The sequence below is a fragment of the Symphalangus syndactylus genome, chromosome 19 (assembly GCF_028878055.3).
Source record: "Symphalangus syndactylus isolate Jambi chromosome 19, NHGRI_mSymSyn1-v2.1_pri, whole genome shotgun sequence".
NCBI lineage: Eukaryota > Metazoa > Chordata > Mammalia > Primates > Hylobatidae > Symphalangus > Symphalangus syndactylus.
This window is the reverse complement of record NC_072434.2, coordinates 32574613-32593575: the sequence shown is the minus strand read 5'-3', so window position 1 is coordinate 32593575 and position 18963 is coordinate 32574613. Positions and strand designations below refer to the sequence as shown.

The following is an 18963-nucleotide window of genomic DNA, read 5'->3' as shown; positions in this document are numbered from 1 at the left end:
AACCTGATACATGAAAGGTCAAGAAGCACCTGAAATGATAACTAATCATAATTAGTTATGTGGAAAGGAAATCTCATTCTAGTCAGAAAGTGGAAAACTGCTAAGGATTTGGATATGGCTAGAGCTGAAAACAGAGTTAAAGAGAGGTTTTTGTTTTGCATTGGCATTGGAAATGATAAGGTTCATGCTATATTTTTTAAGTAATTCTATTTTAATACGTGTGTGTTGATCTTTGTTTTTACAGAAAATGCCAGGTACAAAGGTATAGTTTATCTTGGATACTAATTTGAGTGGGGTTTCGTCTTCATTTTTTACAATTTAATTTTCTTTTTTTTTCTTTTCTATAAGTGTTTGACACCATAGTTGTCTTCATTTTGTGTTCAGAGTATAACCTATCAGAAATATTTTTATACTTGAAAAAATATCTTTCAAATAAAAAATTTAAAAATATGGAATTGAAGTACGCCTGAGAAAAGTTAATCTAATTATCAAAAAGCTCACTTTTTGCTTCAGCAATACATTTTGTTTAGGGAAAAAAAAAAAGTTTGCCTTTCTGGACCAAGGAGTTCTGAGATAAAAGGAGAGACTAAAACTATGCCTGGAAAACTGTTATCGAAAAAAATTTCCTGAAAGGCTGTAAGTAGTTTTTATTTTACCTTTTCCAGATATTAGAATTTTGGCTTGAGTTTTCTGTGGTATCTGAGGAAATAGGAGAAGAGAGCCTAGCTACCCAATTTCCTTCTTTAAAGTAAAGATGATTTGTAAGAAGTTTTCAATCAAAAAATTAAAATGTTTTAAAATATACAAAAACATAGAACTATACATCAGCTTGGAGTGGAGGAAAATAAAATGCAAGTAGCCTACCTACTTGTCTGATTATCTTTCTAACGATTTTTGGCTTATGGAGAACAGCAAAGCTCTTAGACTGAAGTTAGATTACCTCTACCACATGGAGACTGCTGGCTTTCAGAAGATGTGTCCACTCACTTCAGTTTGGTTAGGCCAAGAGAAATAATAAAATCATGAAGATGACATGGAAACAGATGCAGAAAATGTAATGATCCCCAGCTTCTGAATGCAAAGAGAAACTGGCTCACCAGTGGAACTACTCAAAGGTCAGGCCTTTCAGTTAAAAATAGAAAACAGCCTTTTCCTAAGGAATATTGAGGGACCATTCTCATACTTGCAAGACCAATAGTCCTTTGTGGATATGGAAACAATAACAGAATGTTCTGAGAGGGATGCTTAACAGCAACACCCCCAAAACTGAGTTATTCCTCTATCTAGGCAATGTATATTTTTATAGATGAGTAAGGGCTGAATCCAAAAACATTTAATGACTAGCATTGCATGAACACCAGCCCATCAGAATGAACACCCAACATATAAGAATGGTATCAGCTCTTACACTGCTATGTGCTGGCTCTAGCTGAATGTCAGTACTGAGGTATGCCATGACTATTTTAAGTCATTTTAGCCAAATTCAAGGTGGTGGCTAGGTAATATCCCTTTATCAAATGCTAACTGGACTACAAAATTTAGAATTATGAATCCCTAGACAGATTGGTAATCTGAAAGTTATGAGAATTGCATAGCCATGACCATTTATAATTTTATCAAATAATATTATCAATAAAATATTGATCTAATTTCCTCACAAATTTATGCAAGGAGCATGATGTCTGGTTGGCTTGTTTGGGTATTAATGTCCATGAAAATGAATAGGAGAGTATTAAGGGGAAAATTCTCCCTGTTTGTTGTACAAGATTCTTTAAGAGAGGCTGCAGAAACACCAAATAATGTACAGGCATAGGAGACACAAAATGTGCCAAGAAAATTATAGGAAATTTCAGTATCAATTAATGTCTTTCTGAAATGCAAACCCCTCCCCCTTTTTATTTCCTTTCTTTCACTAAACTGGCTCATAGCTAGTATCTTCCCCAAGTGCTCCTATAAAATAATACAATGGCATCCATAGCATCCATATTTCATTCTCTAATTCTAACCTGCCCTAAAACAAAGTGGAAGTTCAGGGAAAGTATCTGACTCCAAGTTTAGGGCAGAGGAATTCATGATAGCCCTGGAATCTTATTAATGGACAATGGCATCATCAGCTGTGTAGTCTCATCTGGGATGTTAGTATCCTACAGAAATTTCGACCCATTGTGCTGTAGCCTTTCCTCTAGGTGGTCACTTTATTTCCATTAAGATATGTTATATTTTAATAATTAAATTAGAAAACTAAGCATGTTCATCTTTTTTCCATTTTTGTGTAATTTTTGAGATTAAACTTATATCATTTTTATAAAAGATTGCCTTCCATAGTTTCTTGTTGCCTGGAAAAACCTAAATAATATTTCTAACCTTCTAAAGTCAGAAAAATCTTACCAATGAACATGTCTCATCTTCATACTTTTCAAAATGGGTATTTTATCACCTTTCCCAATGATCTGTCAGTCATCCCCAATAACCCTCTGACTATGTTTTCTATTACTATACTCTCCATGGGAAGCCACAGGGGCTCCTCACGATTCCTGGAGCACTCCAGGCCCCACTACACCTCAGGAATTTGAACATGCTTCTGTTCAGCCGGCCTGTAATTCACTTCTCCAGATATACATATGGCATACTGCATTCTCACTGTCTTCATATCTTTGCAGATAGTCTTGTTTAAAATTGTAAACACAATAACGACCACATAGATATCTAACCCCTGGCATTTCCTTTTTTTCTTTTCTGGCTTATTTTTTCCATAATACTGATAATCTTCAAAAATAATATATAATTTTCCCATTTATTTTATTTTTTTCACCCCACTAAATCATTAACTCATAATTTCCAGGCTATTTATATACATTATATATAATCTCCCTCTATATAAAATTGTGCAGGCTAATGTATGTCCTGTGTCATACATGACATTAAATGTTTATTTGTCCAATGAAATAAAAAATGGTTACAAGTTCTCAGTAACTTTAACTTTTTGTATGTTGATTTTGTATCATGCAACTTTTCTGAATTCATCTAAATCTCATTTAATTTTTTATTCCTTCTTTATCAATTAAGGCATTTGTAACTATGAGCTTTATTTTGAGTCTAGAATTCACTGTGTTCTCATAGCACTATGAAGTGTTCTCTTTTGAACTGCTTTCTTTAAAGTCTGAAATTTCCCTTCGAATTTTCTTTGAACAAAGGATTAAGTAGGAATGGGTTTCTTAATTTCCAATCAGGGAAGAATTTCATTTTTAAAAATTGCATGTCAACAATTTCACTTAAATGTAAATTAGTACAACCACTGTGGAAACCAGTATGGAGATTCCTTAAAGAACAAAAAGTAGACCTACCATTCAATCCAGCAATCCCACTACTGGGTATCTACCCAAAGGAAAAGAAGTCATTATATGAAAAAGACACATGCATACACATTTTTATAGCATCACAATTTGCAACTGCAAAGATATGAAACCAACCTAACTGCCCATCAACCAAAGGGTGAATAAAGAAAATGTTATTATATATACATTCACACACATACATATATACACACATACCATGGAATACCACTCAACCACAAAAAGGAATAAAATAATGTCTTTTGCAGCAACTTAGTTGGAGCTGGAGGCCATTATTCTAAGTGAAGTATCTCAGGAATGGAAAAACCAAGTATCAAATGTTCTCACCTATAAGTGGGAGTTAAGCTATAAGGACTTAAAGGCATAAAAATGATATAATGGACTTTGGGGACTCGGAGGGGAAAGTTAAAAGGGGGGTGAGGGATCAAAGACCACACATTGGGTACAATGTACAGTGCTCAGGTGATGAGTGCTCTAAAATCTCAGAAATCATCAATAAAGAAATAATCCATGTAACCAGAAACCACCTGTACCCCAAAACTTGAAATAATTTTTTAAAAGAGCAAAAAATGTTCACTTAAAATATTTAACCTTATTAGATTATGATAAAATAAATGACCTAATCTGGACTTTGTTAAACTTTTAACATCAGGGAATTAATATAACCTTAAAAGGAGTGTCTTGGTATACCTTCTCCTTGTATACCTTTGTAGCCCACTTGAATGTTACACTCATAAATCAAATTGCTACATATACGTGAATGTATTTCTAGACTTTGTAGCATTTTCTGTACTATTTCAATTACTATATCTTTATATAAATATTCAATATTTTAATTACTATATCATCACCACCATCAGTACTATCATCATCATTATCAAATAGATTATGTTTGAGTTTTAATAAATGCTGAGACTTCACACATATAAAACAGATTCATTTTCATAGTAATTTGGTAAGGAAAGTATTCATTATAGGTAGGAAACTGAAGTCAAAAGAGATTAAGCAATTTTCAGTGGCTACTCAGCAGTGTAGTCAGAGCTCTTCTGGAACACTATTTTATTTCTTTAGAAAATATTTTAATATTTGGCAATCCTAGTCTACTATCATTATCCCTCTTTTAAAATATTATTTACTGTATTTGCTTACTTGTTTTCCCAGATAAATTTCAATTAATATTGTATTAAATTGATAATTAGTATTATATTACAATATTAATTTAGTGGAAAATATTAATGGATAAAATATATATATACAGAATTATTTTTCCATTCAGAAAACGAGCAAGCTCTCCATTTATTCAAAATTTCCCTTAAATTCCCACAAGATTTTTATTACATTTATTTTCTTATATTACATATTTTGATATCCTTGTGGATGTATTCTTTTCTGTTATATTTTCTTAAGGAGTTTTGTTTGCGTATTGGTAGGGTATTCATTTTTATTTATTTTGTAGCTAGCAAATTTCTTTAAGTACATTTTTTCAGTTTTTTTAAATTATATTCTATGGGGCTTTCCATGTAAATATGCGTGCCCTCCACAACTAATAAGCACGTTTTATTTTAAATATCAATATTGTATATTTTCTAATTTTCAAATTATGTAGATTCAAGTTTTATTTTACTGGCAAACTTACTAAACAAGGATAAACAATAAGTAATAGAAGACGATCTCTTCTTTGGCATAAATTTACTATACAATAAGAATAATTTATTTCAGGATAAAGTTTATATACCTTCTTGAGTTGATGATTCTATTAATTTGTTTAATAAGCAACATTTTCAGAACTAGAGATTATAATATCTAAAGGCACTTTATATATATGAAAGTCCTTTTGTTTTCCTCTCAAATAAAACATCAATTCACTAAGCAGAAAATTCTTGAGTCATATTTTTTCTTCTCAAAACAGCATGCGTTAATCTACCATATCTTGCAATTAGTGTTTTAGATTAAAGAAATTGTTTTCATTCTTACTTGTTTACCTTTCCAGTGAGGAAAACAAAACAAAACAAAATTATTTTGCTGTCACAATCTTGGAAAGACCAGCTGGAAGTCAGTTTCCCTCTCATGGTTAGATTGGACTGCTATATTTCCTTTTATAACCATATACTACTTGACATCCTGACAAACTGCTTTGTTCCTCTGGTTCTCCCTGAGAGAAGAAAGATAGGAATCTGAGAAGCCAATCTGTGGTCCAGAAAGAGCTGCTAGCCATGTCTGCCTTAAGTTACTTCCATCTAGAAATAAAGAGGCCTGGATGTATGACAGACAAATGCTGTAATTGCTGACTTGGAGCCAGACATGTGAGATGAGCATGCTGTTGTGCACACTTTTTCTCTTCCTTTGTGCCCGTGGGCTTTAAAATACGTCAAATATTTAAACTCATTGATGAACTAAGAAAAACTGAAACGGAGTAGCTAAAAATGATGATATTAACTCAGAACTATTACATAATACAATTCTATTTTATATACTTTGCTTGGTGCTGAGTCTTTTTTCATCCAATTTCAAGAAAAGCTCTCTCTCTCTCTCTTTCTCATTGCCTCTTCTCAATGAAGTATCAGGCTTCTCTTTATGGAAATTCTATTATGCATGCTGTATATTTTTACTCTCAACCATGCTCTTCATGAACCTCACTTTTAAAATAAATTCTGGCCGGGCGCGGTGGCTCACGCCTGTCATCCCAACACTTTGGGAGGCCGAGGCGGGTGGATCAAGAGGTCAGGAGATCGAGACCATCCTGACTAACACGGAGCAACCCCGTCTCTACTAAAAATACAGAAAAACTAGCCGGGCGTGGTGGCGGGCGCCTGTTGTCCCAGCTACTCGAGATGCTGAGGCAGGAGAATGGTGTGAACCCGGGAGGTGGAGCTTGCAGTGAGCTGAGATTGCGCCACTGTACACAGCCTGGGCAACAGAGTGAGACTCTGTCACAAAAAAATATATATATAAATAAAAATAAAAAATAAATAAATAAATTCTATCTCCTCATTCTTTATTTATAGTACTGCATTAGCTTGTTTTACTGTAATAAACCAATGCTCTTCTTTTAACAGTCTACTGTATTTTAGTTTTAAATTTAGTAATCATATTTTTATCTTCTAAACTTTTTCTTGTTTTCCTATTTTTCCATTCTATTACTTAATGTTTTTTGCATGAATTTAATACTTTCTCAAACTTTTCAATGATCACGGATTGGGAAGAACTAGGACACCTTCTTTAACAAACATGATAAACCTGAGAAAGGACATGGTAGAGTAATGAAGAACTCGACGACCTCTATAGCCAGATTGCATGAGTTTGGACTCTAGCTCTGCCACCAGTAGTTGAGTAATCTTGCTCAATTTGTTTAGATTATCAAAACTTCAGAATCTTCAATTGTAAATTTTAAAGTAAAACTACTACCCACCTTATAACATTGTATTAAGTTAAAAATGAAAAATGGTAAAGCATTTAGAACAGTGTTTGACACACGTTTGTACTTAATACATGTTAGCTAATAACTAGCTAACCATGACAGTTGTCATTAGTGAGTCAGTTCCAGGATAATCTCTTTTAGCTCGGTATGTCTGTGGCTCTTCGTAAAGAGACATTGGTGGATTCCACTGCATGTCTCTTCTGCTATTTAGATAGGTATTTCACTTACATGTGATGAATTGTGATTTGGTCAGCTTCAGCTTCATTCCTGTTTACTTTCTGCAGTTTATCTTTCAAAATATCTCTCCCTATTATTGCATATTGATGAATGATTTAATAATTTCAGGTAGTGACACAGTTTTGTTCAGTTCCATAGGAATTTAGATGAGGTTATAAAGGAAAAATCATGTATTTAGATCATAATCATGTATTGTTCTCCTTATGTATTAAATATATAGTTGAAGGAGCATGTATGTTTTTGTATACACGTGTCAGTGCATGCATGTTAGTGTGCACTTAGGATATTGTTGAGTAGGTGTGTGTGTGTGTGTGTGTGTGTGTGTGTGAGAGAGAGAGAGACCTGGTAGAATTTCCTTATATTATTACTAATGTACATTGTTTTATATTTGTTTATAGCTAACTTTCCTGCTTATATGAGCTAATTTTATTTCAGTTCAATAAAAAGTGTTACCTGAGATTTGATCTTTTGTATTTCCTTTTAGAAGCCTACATGAATTCTTCCTGCTGAGCTTAATACAACCACCACAGCAAACTGACCTTCATTTTCTTGAGTGTTCTTTTGTCACGTCAATGTTCTTTTGTGATGTTCTATTTGTTGTTGTCTGAAGTGCATCTAGATTGTGAGATAGGAGATTTTTATTTCAATTGGCATTGATTTTTGAAATGTATTCACTCACTTTATAACTTGTGTTGGCTGCCTAAAATGAAGTGCTTCACATTTTTTTTCAGTGTTAGGGATTTGTGCTGGTATGCATCTGCTAATATGCAGTTTTCACCCTCTTGATTTATAAAACCATTTTCACTTTTAGAAAACAGTGTCTTAATTTAATGCTCAAGGAAAAGAACTCCGGATTTCACTCATATGCCATTTTAATGAGTTGGTATATATGTGCATATCTATGTGTGTGTGTTTGTGTGTGCGTGTGTGTACATACATAGATACATATACATGTTAGAAAATGATGCTAAAAGGCGGTGAGGAAGATTATTTATAGGTACTTTTTTGTCCTCTGCATGAGGATTCTAACCCATAGTATTGATATTAGAGATTGCATACCGCATCTAAGTGGTGTTACCAAATTAGTCATTAGATTAAATGTATCATTAAAGCAACTCAAATTAGGTTTTCCCCACTGACTTGAGCAAGTTTGATCAGAAATGATATCATTTGTAAGATTTACCTGATTTCTGGTGTTTAGTACAACATCGTATTATTTATTAATATTATCATTCAGAATGAGAAATTTAGGGCAAGCATCTACATATTTACCTAATGACAGTTTTGAAACAGCCAATTTCATTTATATGCATTGATGCTTCCAATATTATTTGTATGAAAGCTGACAAAAAAGATTCTCACACTTTGAGAAAACACTTTGAGTTGTTCCTCTTTTATGCATGCACTATTATATTTTTAAAGAATAGGAGATTTTAAAATACTAGTCTAATCTCAGTCAGATGACACCAATATCATGGTGTCTACCCCTGGCCACAACATTTTAATGGGAAGTGAAAGGTCACAGATAAGATAAATAATTCTGATATATGAGATGCGATTCTGCTGTGAGATAACAAAACCACCACATCCTCAGAATAGAAACCCTGTCTCTACCAAAAATATAAAAAAAAGTCGAGTGTGGTGTGTGCATGTAATATCAGCTACTTGGCAGGCTAAGGCCGTAGAATCGCTTGAACCCAGGAAGTGGAGGTTGCAGTGAGCCGAGATCGTGCCACTGCACTCCAGCCTGGGTGACAGAGCAAGACTCAGTCTCAAAAAAAAAGAAAAAATGATGTTCGGATTCTTATTTATTTGGCAGTTTAAAAGGCATCCACTTATTCAAAAACATAAGTAAAATTGTTTAGAAGTGATTCAAATATAGATGAGACCTATTAGAGATTCAGCCCTAACTTAATTATATTTAAAAAGCAAAAGTACAATCATTCTAAAGATTTCACGGTCAAAAACATTATAAGATCTGGAGAAACATTAGTACCTTGGGATCTATATGGATTTACACTATGTGTCTTATCTACAAATGATTGACAGTTAATGTGATATCAGCAAATAATCAGTTTATCAATTTGTACTCCATAATATTTTTCTCTCAGATGTAAGTTCATGTATCAATATCAAAAGAAGAGTCTCACTTAAAGTAACTCTCTCTATATAAGCCAAAATAAAAATTGAGACGAAAATCTCAGAAGTAAAGGTTATAAGAAAGAAATCTGACAAAAATATGTCCTAGTAAATGAATCAGCATTGTATTTGCTGGCCTTATCAAATTAGAATTTTACAAGGACATAGTGGTGTAATCTCTGAGTCCATTTGAGAAGGTAATGAAGTTATTGTTTGCCAGTGATTGTTACCCAGCACAAAGAAGACAACTAAAGAGTTGAGCAAAGAAGAGTCCTCTAACATAATTTTCAGCTGAAGGTAATTGCCGAATATTTTACTGTGATTGAAGTTACTATATTACAACCAAAGACAAGCCTAAAATAAAAAAACTGGGTAAAAAATGATGTGACACTGATCCCCAAGCATGTACTGGGACAATTTAACAGGTATTTAAGGAAGTAGAAATTTAATTCTGAAAATTCCTTGTTTAAATTAGTCTAATCATGTTTATTTCCTAATTGTAAAACTTTATGGAGTATTTGGTATGCATGCATTGTAGGTTTCCAAAAAGGGCTGTAGTATTCAGGAATCTCCAAATTTGTTTAACCACCACTCCCTTTTAAAAAAGGAATGTATTTATTTAAGATAAAATATATTATCTTAGATAAATTTATTATTTTAGATAGTTGTCAGTAAAATTAATTCTTTTAAAAATTAATTCATATATATATATATATATAGAGAGAGAGAGAGAGAATTTTTTGGTCCTTTTTAAATATATTTTTTGTTAACTAACCATGGCAGTCATTATCTCAACACTTTAGTTGCCTTCTAGTAGCTTTCATGCTAGGTACCTATCTCGAGCAAATAATTCTTTATTACCTTCTCAGAGAGACTCAGAGTTTATTTACACTTTCTCATTGTTGTAAAAATCGAATTTGATATGGTCCAAAAAACAACATGCCGATTCTCTATAAAAATAATGAGATGATCATTTTGAACTATTACATACATGCACAAATATATATATAAGTCCACAGAATCTCCCCCAACCCCTCTGCCCCCACAAAAAGCAAAGCCCTTTTTGACTGTTAGTATTGTCAAAATCAGCTATCTAAAAAAAGTGCCTCTATTGGGTTGAATCTGGACATCTTTCTTGTGTACATTGTGGGCTGCAGAGAGAGTTCACTGGACAAAATGTTGAGGTACCGAAGTCTATGTCCTAATCTTTCATCCATGAGAAAAAGATGAAGAAAAGCAAGCACAACACTATATTTCTACAGACTTTAATTTTATTTTATCATTATGGTCGTACTCTGCCTAAAATGCCCAAATTAGTGACTGGCATGGCTGACAAATAGTATAATTAAAGAGTACCAATAATTTTTATACATACACATAATACATATAAAGTAGTTTAAAAAACTAATTTCAACTGACAACTGTCTGAGACATAATAAAGTGGAAGATAATTAAAAGATTTCTGAGTAGGTCAGAGTGGAAATATGATGGCAAAAATAAAACCAAGGCCATTTTAGAGCCATGGTGGCTGAAATGTAAGCTATACCAAGAACTAGATGAAAATAGGTAGCATAAGTGATAGGAAAACTTTTCTCTACTTTGAAACTTACTTAGAAGTTATCCCAGTCAAGAACAGTGGGGTACATGCACTATATTTTTTTCTTCTTCTGTTGTCCTCAAGAAGCTAATCTTGGCTCCCTTGAATCAGAATTCAGACAACTAAGACATTCTTTCTTAAGTAACACTTTGTTTGCATTTAGAACATTATCTTTATGGCCAATTTTATTTTGAGTATGAAACACATGAAAGACATTTTGCCGAAAATTTATGAGTGTATTAGAAAATACCTACACACAAGAAAATGGGTTTTCTGTTTTTGAAATGGAAAATACTTATCTAAGCACCTTTCATGCACTGGGTATTTCATGTTTGCATTTCTCAATAACAACATTTAATACATAAATGTAAGGGTTTGTAAATTTACTGCTTCATTATTATAGAGTATGTGCTTGTGAGTCATCCTGGAGTGCCTGAAACTCAAATAATAATAAAATAATAAAAGATCATTTTATAACATGTAAGTGTAAGAAAACTAATATCCTAACTTCCATACAGTTTTATATAAAATTGCTTTCAGCAAAAGTCCCTCACATTAATATATAAATGCAATTTTTAACTAAATCATAGATTCTATAATATTAAAGAATTTGGGTCAGCCATGGTGGCTCAGGCCTGTAGTCCCAGCTATTCAGGAGACTGAGGTTGGAGGATCGCTTGAGCTCAGGACGTCAAGGCCACAGTGAGCTATGATCACACCAGCCTGAGCAACAGTGTAAGATTCTGTCTCAACAAAATGAGTAAGTAAATAAATAATTTGGAGGCCATTCTGTAAGGTACTTTTATTTGTTGGGATGCAAGTTTGGCCCTAGTAATATAACTAAATAACAGTAACTTATACAAAATGGAATTTTATTCCTCTCAAATAACAATACAACATAAACAATCCATGACTTATACGGTGGCCTCAAAGATAATGGGTTCTACAGTTCTTCACAAGTTTCTTCAGTTATGATTTTTAGTTCTAGTCATCACATTTTCATCTTTTTTTTTTTTTTTCTTTTGAGACAGTCTCGCTGTCGCCCAGGCTGGAGTGCAGTGGCGCTATCTCGGCTCACTGCAGGCTCCGCCCCCCCGGGGTTCACGCCATTCTCCTGCCTCAGCCTCCAGAGTAGCTGGAACTACAGGTGCCCGCCACCTCGCCCGGCTAATTTTTTGTATTTTTAGTAGAGACGGGGTTTCACTGTGTTAGCCAGGAGGGTCTCGATCTCCTGACCTCGTGATCCGCCCGCTTCGGCCTCCCAAAGTGCTGGAATTACAGGCGTGAGCCACCGCGCCCGGCCACATTTTCATCTTAGCTAGGGGAAAGAGATAAAAAAGATGGCACATATTCCTCCCTTAAGAACCAATTTAGAAGTTTCATGCATTCCTCCCATTTGTATACATGTATCCACCTTAGGTGCAAGGAAGGTATACAGGTGTGATGCAGCATGCGCTCAGATGAAACTCAGGGTTGTACTAGTAAAGGAAGAGAAGATGCAAAGGAAGAAGTGTTTGTCTTCTGTCTATTAGCTACTTAGGAGGAGAAGAAATTCATTTCAGGCATTCTCTATCCTAAAAAGTGATCCACATAGCCCTGGGTGTAGGTGGGAGGAAGGTGGGAAAAGAGGGCAAGATCCTATCAGAAGATGCACAAAGTCAAAACTATTTTCATAGAAATAAATAAGACATTTTTCTTTTACATTGTTTTGACACTTTCACTGACAGTTCTAAAGCAATGGAGAGTAAACTACTGCTGAAGGCTTACTACAAACCAAGTAGTGCCACCAAACTGTTCTCCTAGTGGGGATATATTCCTTACTGATACATACTCATAAAACAGAAAGAAATGTTTTCAAGAATGTTCATGTTGAAGCATTTAAAAGAAAGTTTACTGCATCTTAATCTTTAGTATAAATTTGCATGTCAAAACAAGACACATGAATAAAGGACTTATGCTGCAGATAGCACTATAATAGTTGATTTGAGGAAACTAACTTTGCAATTATTTTAGTTGCAAGCTGAGGTAGCCACGTTTTCCACGGAAAACCATTTTTACTTGACATAGTTTGACAGAAAAATGATGGTTATTCAGACTTGGACACTTGGTGGATCTGTTATCAAAACTTAAAAAAATGAGGCTGTCGCTTCAGGACAAATAACTGATTAATGGCAATGATAACAATAAAGTATTCAAGTGAACCATACAGACTTGGGAAACTTCTATCTGCCACTAGAAGACTGACAGCTTTCTAAAATGTAAAGGCTTTTCTCATGAGTCCAATGATGATATTAAAAATAAGTTCTTTTGTTATTGTCTACTGATATATGTCAGCATTTGGAAGATTTTCATATATAAGTTGAAAGAGCATACATAGGAGTGCATGACATAACATATAATGAATAGGTAGACTTCAACTCATTTTTCTCTGTGGCATTAAAATATTCCATTACATCTCACCTTATTTTGTTAATAAAATATGAATAACTTCGTAATAATAATATATTCAATTGTTTTATTTGCTTGCTGCAGCCTGTGTGTCCTGACTTAGAAGATCTGAGTGTGTACTTCTATTCGCTACTCTGTGTTCAGTGACATCACATTGGTATATTGATATTGACTGTGATAGTGAACAAAAATTGTTAAATATTGTTCATCAAAGCTTTCTTTTTTCCTAAAGAGTTGGTTGCTAAACTTTTACCAACACTTCATTAAATGTAGTATTTCTATGGATCCTTGCTGCTCTGTGAATGGCAGCACAAGATAGTACAGCTCAGTTACGTTTTAGGAATTAACTATGATAGTTTTCAATAACTGCTGACATAATTTGGCTCTGTGTCCCTATTCAAATCTCACCTCAAATTATAATCCCCACATTAGGGAGGGACCTAGTGGGAGGTAATTGAAGGGGCAGTTTCCCCTGTGCTGTTCTCCTGAGTGAGTAAGTTCTTACAAGATCTGATGGTTTAAAAGTATAGCACTTCCCCACTAGCTTGCTTTCTCTCTCTCTCCCCTGGTGCTATGTAAGATGTGTCTTGCTTCCCCTTTGCCTTATTCCATGATTCTAAGTTTCCTGCAGCCTCCCCAGCCATGAAGAACTGTGAGTCAATTAAGCCTCTTTTCTTTAGAAATTACCAAGTCTCAGGTAGTTCTTTATAGCAGTGTGGAAGCAGATAATACAATTGTTGTAATCACTATCTTGTGATGAAATTAGTAAGCCATTGTTATAGATCTGCAAAGTTTTAGAATAGGAGCAAAAGTTGACTACCTCAAGGAAACCAAATTGTCACAGGCTTCAGAGTTTACTCTAAAGTAAGAAAAATGATTTTTATGTCACATGAATTCCTCAGAGCAAAAATGGTGAGATTAATCTAAATGTCAAGCTTTATTGAAAAGGAAGAACTATACATTATACAGAGTAACTTTAATCTGTCATTTTATAGGAAATGTGAAAATATCTTACCGGTGGAGAGGTACTTTGAAAGTCTTGTTTGTTTTTGCATATTTTTCAAGATCTTAGAAGATCATAAATTGAAAGACTGTTCTTAGGGTGATAAAAGTTCAAGGGAATGACTGAGAACAATTCCATAAAGGCAAGAAAAAACATAATTTGTAATGAAAGCGAATTACTGGTATGGCTTATCTTCCTCCTCTTCAAAAATTTCTGAAAACGTAACTTACAAATACCCAATGTCCATTTTACACTCTACCAAATTCTACACTCCTAGAATCCAGTACGTATTTTTTTTTGTTTTCCTGATGTCATTTCATATTATTATTTTAAAATGGAAAAAAAAAGAGAAATAGAAACAAAATGTTACATTAGCAGTAAAAAAAAATGGGGATGGAAAATATCAAACTTCAATGAGCAAATTTATCTAGCAAGAAGTCTGCATTGTTTTTGTGTATGTGGTGACTAATAGTCAATTTAGGAATTATGCTAAATTTAAAAAATGTCAAGAAAACTCTGTGGCAATATTTGATTTATTTAATTTAGAAGTTTTGGAAAACAAAGATTTATCTATACTATGTTGAATTCTAATCAAAATATTACACCTCTATTTTATTCTACTTATTTGTGTTGGATACTCTCAATTTGAACTGGAATTTCAGCTTCCCATATTTTCACTACAAACCTTGAACTTTTATAGCATTTTTGTACATGAACTTATAATTTATTTATTTTTACTAGAAATTAATGTGGCTTCCATGATGTATTTTACTCTAGTATCTGCTCAATTGCAGTTTCTGTTTCTTCACTTATCCCACATATATCTGCACTTTCCCTCAGTATCCCAGGAGGGTTGGTTCCAGGAATTCCTCCATCCCCCAATATTAAAAAAATAAATTAACACATACTCAAGTCCCACAGTAAGCCTTGCAGAATCTGAGGATACAAAAGTCAGCCTTCCTTATGCATGGGTTTCGCATCCCATAAATACTATATTTTTCATCCACCAGGTTGAGGATGAGGAACTTGGTGATGGAAAAGGTTGTGTGAAAATCTTTTTGATTGGGAGAAGTTTGCATATAACTGGATCCAGGCAGTTTAAACTCATGTTGTTCAAATGTCAGCTGGATTCAGATTTCATGGATTCCTGTGAACCAATGATTGCCATTCCTTGAGATTGGATTCCCTGAGATTGTCCAAATCTTCCCTGAGCTTCAGACATACATATCCAGCTCTAGACGTATTAGTTAAAAAGAACCCTAAAGTCAATGTCTTTATAACCAGACTCATCAATTTGCTTCCTAATTCACCTCATCTTCTTGCATTTTCTATTTTGGGTAAAATAATCTATTTCATGTTTTCAAATTGCTTTTAACCTATATATATAAAGCTTAAGGCTCATTATAATCAAATAACAAGATCTTCACCCAGCCACTTTTCCCTGTCATGGAATGTTCCCTGGGAGTACACAAAAAGACATATTAAATATCTTATTTGTGGAGGAAATAAGAAAACTTATGAGATGCATAAAATAATAATTTATAGCAGTGCTTAGAGGAAGCTTTATTGATATGAATGCCTGTATTTAAAAAGATGAAAGCAATAACAAGGAATCAACCTAGGTTTCCAACAATGGTGGACTGGATAAAAACATATGGTACATACATACCATGGAATACTACATAGCCATAAAAAATAAAATCGCATCCTTTGCAGTAACATGAATGCAGCTTGAGGCGATTATCCTAAGTGAGTTAACACAAGACCAGAAAGCCAATTAACGTGTGTATTTATTTATAAGTGGTAATTGATATAGTTTGGCTGTGTTCCCACCCAAATCTCATCTTGAATTACCACATGTTGTGGAAGGGATATCCTGGGAGGTAACTGAATCATGGGGCAGGTCTTTCTCATGCTGTTCTTGTGATAGTGAGTAAGTCTCATGAGATTTGATAGTTTTAAAAACGTGAGTTTCCCTGCACAAGTTCTCTCTTTGCCTGCTGCCATTCATGTAAGATGTGACTTGATCCTCCTTGTCTTCTGCCATGATTGTGAGGCCTCCACCAGCTGTGTGGAACTGTAAGTCCATTAAACCTCTTTTTCTTCCCAGTCTCAAATATGTCTTTATCCGCAGCATAAAAATGGACTAATACAAAAACTAAACTTTTGGTACTTATGGACATAAACATACTAAAGTAGACACTAGAGACTATTAGAGTGGAGAGAAAGTGAGGGGGCCAATTATTGAAAACCACTGGGTACTATGCTCATTACCTGGGTGACGGGATCAATCATACCTCAAACCTCAGCATCATGCAATATACCTATGAAACAAACGTGTACATTTACCACCTGAATCTAAAAAGTTGAAAAATTAAAAAGAATTTTTTATTCCCAAAAGGTGAATATTCTCAAATTAATAACTTAAATTTTTATTCCAAGAAACTAGAAAAAGAAAATGACATTAAATACACAGCAAAGAAGAAAAAATAATAGAATTGGTATGAAAAATGAACTAAAAATAAAAAAATGACTATCAAGAAAACTAAAAGTTAGTGAAAAATAAAAATGAAGTTGAAAAACTTTTAGCTAAACTGACCACAGAGAGGGGGAGAGAGAGAGATTGAGAGAGAGAGAGATAGAGAGAGAAAGAGAAAGGACTGCCTAGGAAACTGAAAAGACACCTTAAAGAATAGAAGTAATTATTTGTATATCATACAACTTATAAGGAATTTGCAATCAGAACATATGAAGTCCTCTTACAACTCAATGCTCACTTTCAAAAAAAATATTGAAATCTGTGAAGGGTTTGAATAGATATTTTTCCATAAAAGATATACAATGAACATGAAAAGATGTTCAAAATACATGAAAAGATGCTCAACATTGTTAGTCATTAGGGAAATTTAAATCAAAACCAAAAGATATTATTTCATACTCACTTCGATAGCTATAACCAAAATGATGCAAAATCACAAGCGTTGAAGATAATGTGGAGAGACTGGAGTTGTCATTTGTGACTGGTGAAAATACAAAACGGTGCAGCCACTGTGAAAAACAGTTTGGTAGCTTCTCAAAATGTTAAATATAGTTGTCTCATGACTCAGCATTTCTCCACTTTGGTATATACCCAAGAAAATTGAAACAAATGTCCACATAAAAAAGTGTACATGAATGTTTATAGAAGCATTATTCATGATAGCTTAGAAGTACAACAAGCCACATCTTCATCAAGTGATGAACGAATAAGCAATATGTGGTATACCCATACTACTGATGCTACAACATGGAAGAACCTGAAAGCAGTTTGCTAAGTGAAAGAAGCTAGTCACAAAAGGCCATATATTGTATGATCCCATTTACAGAAAATGTCCAAAATAGGCAAATCTATAGAGAAAAATAGTAGATTAGACACATTTATAGATATAAACAGCCTTGGACTGGGTGAGGGTTTATGAGGAGTGACTGCTAATTGGTAATCCATTCCTTTTTGAGGCAATGAAAATGACCTCACCTTAGATTATGATGGTTGCACAGTTTATTTTTTGTATGCTAGACACCAATAAATTGTAAAACCAAACAAACAAACAAAAACAATCCAATGTTTTATTTTTATATGGATGTTTAAAATTATGTACTAACCTTCAGGGTTTTTTTTTTCTTCCAGCAAAGGAAATCTATAATTATAGATTTCTCATCTTAATGATTTAAGCAGCAAGCCAAAATTCAAGCATTTTATGTAAGAGATACTGATACCAATGTATATTTCTTGTGATACTGTACTATATTTTCCCGTAGCTTTTTGTTTTCAAACTGACCTCAAATAGATAAATACAACTTTTTATTACACTTACTGGTCAGTATATCCTAAAGCAGGAAATTCAATCACTACTTCCCCAAGTCAGTTCAGACACAAATAATTTAATTGTTGTCATCATTCCCATTAAATTTTAGAAGTTTTCATAGTAATTTTCAGAAGTTTTTGTAGAATTAGGTTTATGGTTTTCTATACACTGTTTATAGAAAATACATCTTGAATTATTTTATTTGAAAATTACATATTGAGGAATTTTAATTTCTAATCCTGTTTATTTCCTAGGCTCACAATGTAACCATAGGGCTTCGTGCTTTTCTGCTCACTGTAATGCAATTGTTAGTTGGCTACAACACATAATAAATTAGAATGATTTCTTCATTTTGATAAGAAAAGAAAAAAAGAAATAAGTGCTAGTATATATTTTTCTCATTGTACTATTACTTTGAAAAATAACTATAATTTATTATTTGAGACTTAATATATTGTTTTCAAATTATCTCTAATAATATAAATTAGATCATGATTTGTATATTAACACACCTGCATTCTGAAAAATAAAAACAACACACTTTCTCAACAATAAACTTAATTGCTTACATTGCCACAAATGTCTTACCTTTGTCTTGGCAGGCTGATGAGGGGTTGTTTATGACACCTCTTGCTAAGGCTAAAAAGCTTGTGTACAATTTTCTGTGCCTTTAGGAAAAGTTGTTTCATGCTGTTCTCCAGTTGTTCGTAACGGCGCTGAAAATTAGAATCCATTGTCCACAAATGCATTATAGTAGATGTGTTGAGGAAATAATTCATAGGTAGCCTTTTCATAAATAACTTGAATTCATCTGAAAAATGTCAAAATTCAACACTTTAATTATGAAACTATTGTTTTCTGTTTTTCATAAACACATATAATATGTCAATATTAAGAACAAATACATATACACATATATGTCA

General features: G+C 33.5%; 1 protein-coding gene across 6 annotated transcripts in view; it reads right to left on the bottom strand.

The window, feature by feature from the left end:
• The window catches only part of BRINP3 (BMP/retinoic acid inducible neural specific 3), a 378045-nt gene that overhangs the window by 44287 nt on the left and 314795 nt on the right, over positions 1-18963 (bottom strand). For all 6 annotated transcript variants that reach the window (XM_055233832.2, XM_063613754.1, XM_055233830.2 and 3 more), the window contains one exon: positions 18629-18851. In XM_055233832.2, coding sequence (XP_055089807.1) covers positions 18629-18851 — 223 coding nt within the window. The remainder of the gene's footprint in view (positions 1-18628; positions 18852-18963) is intronic.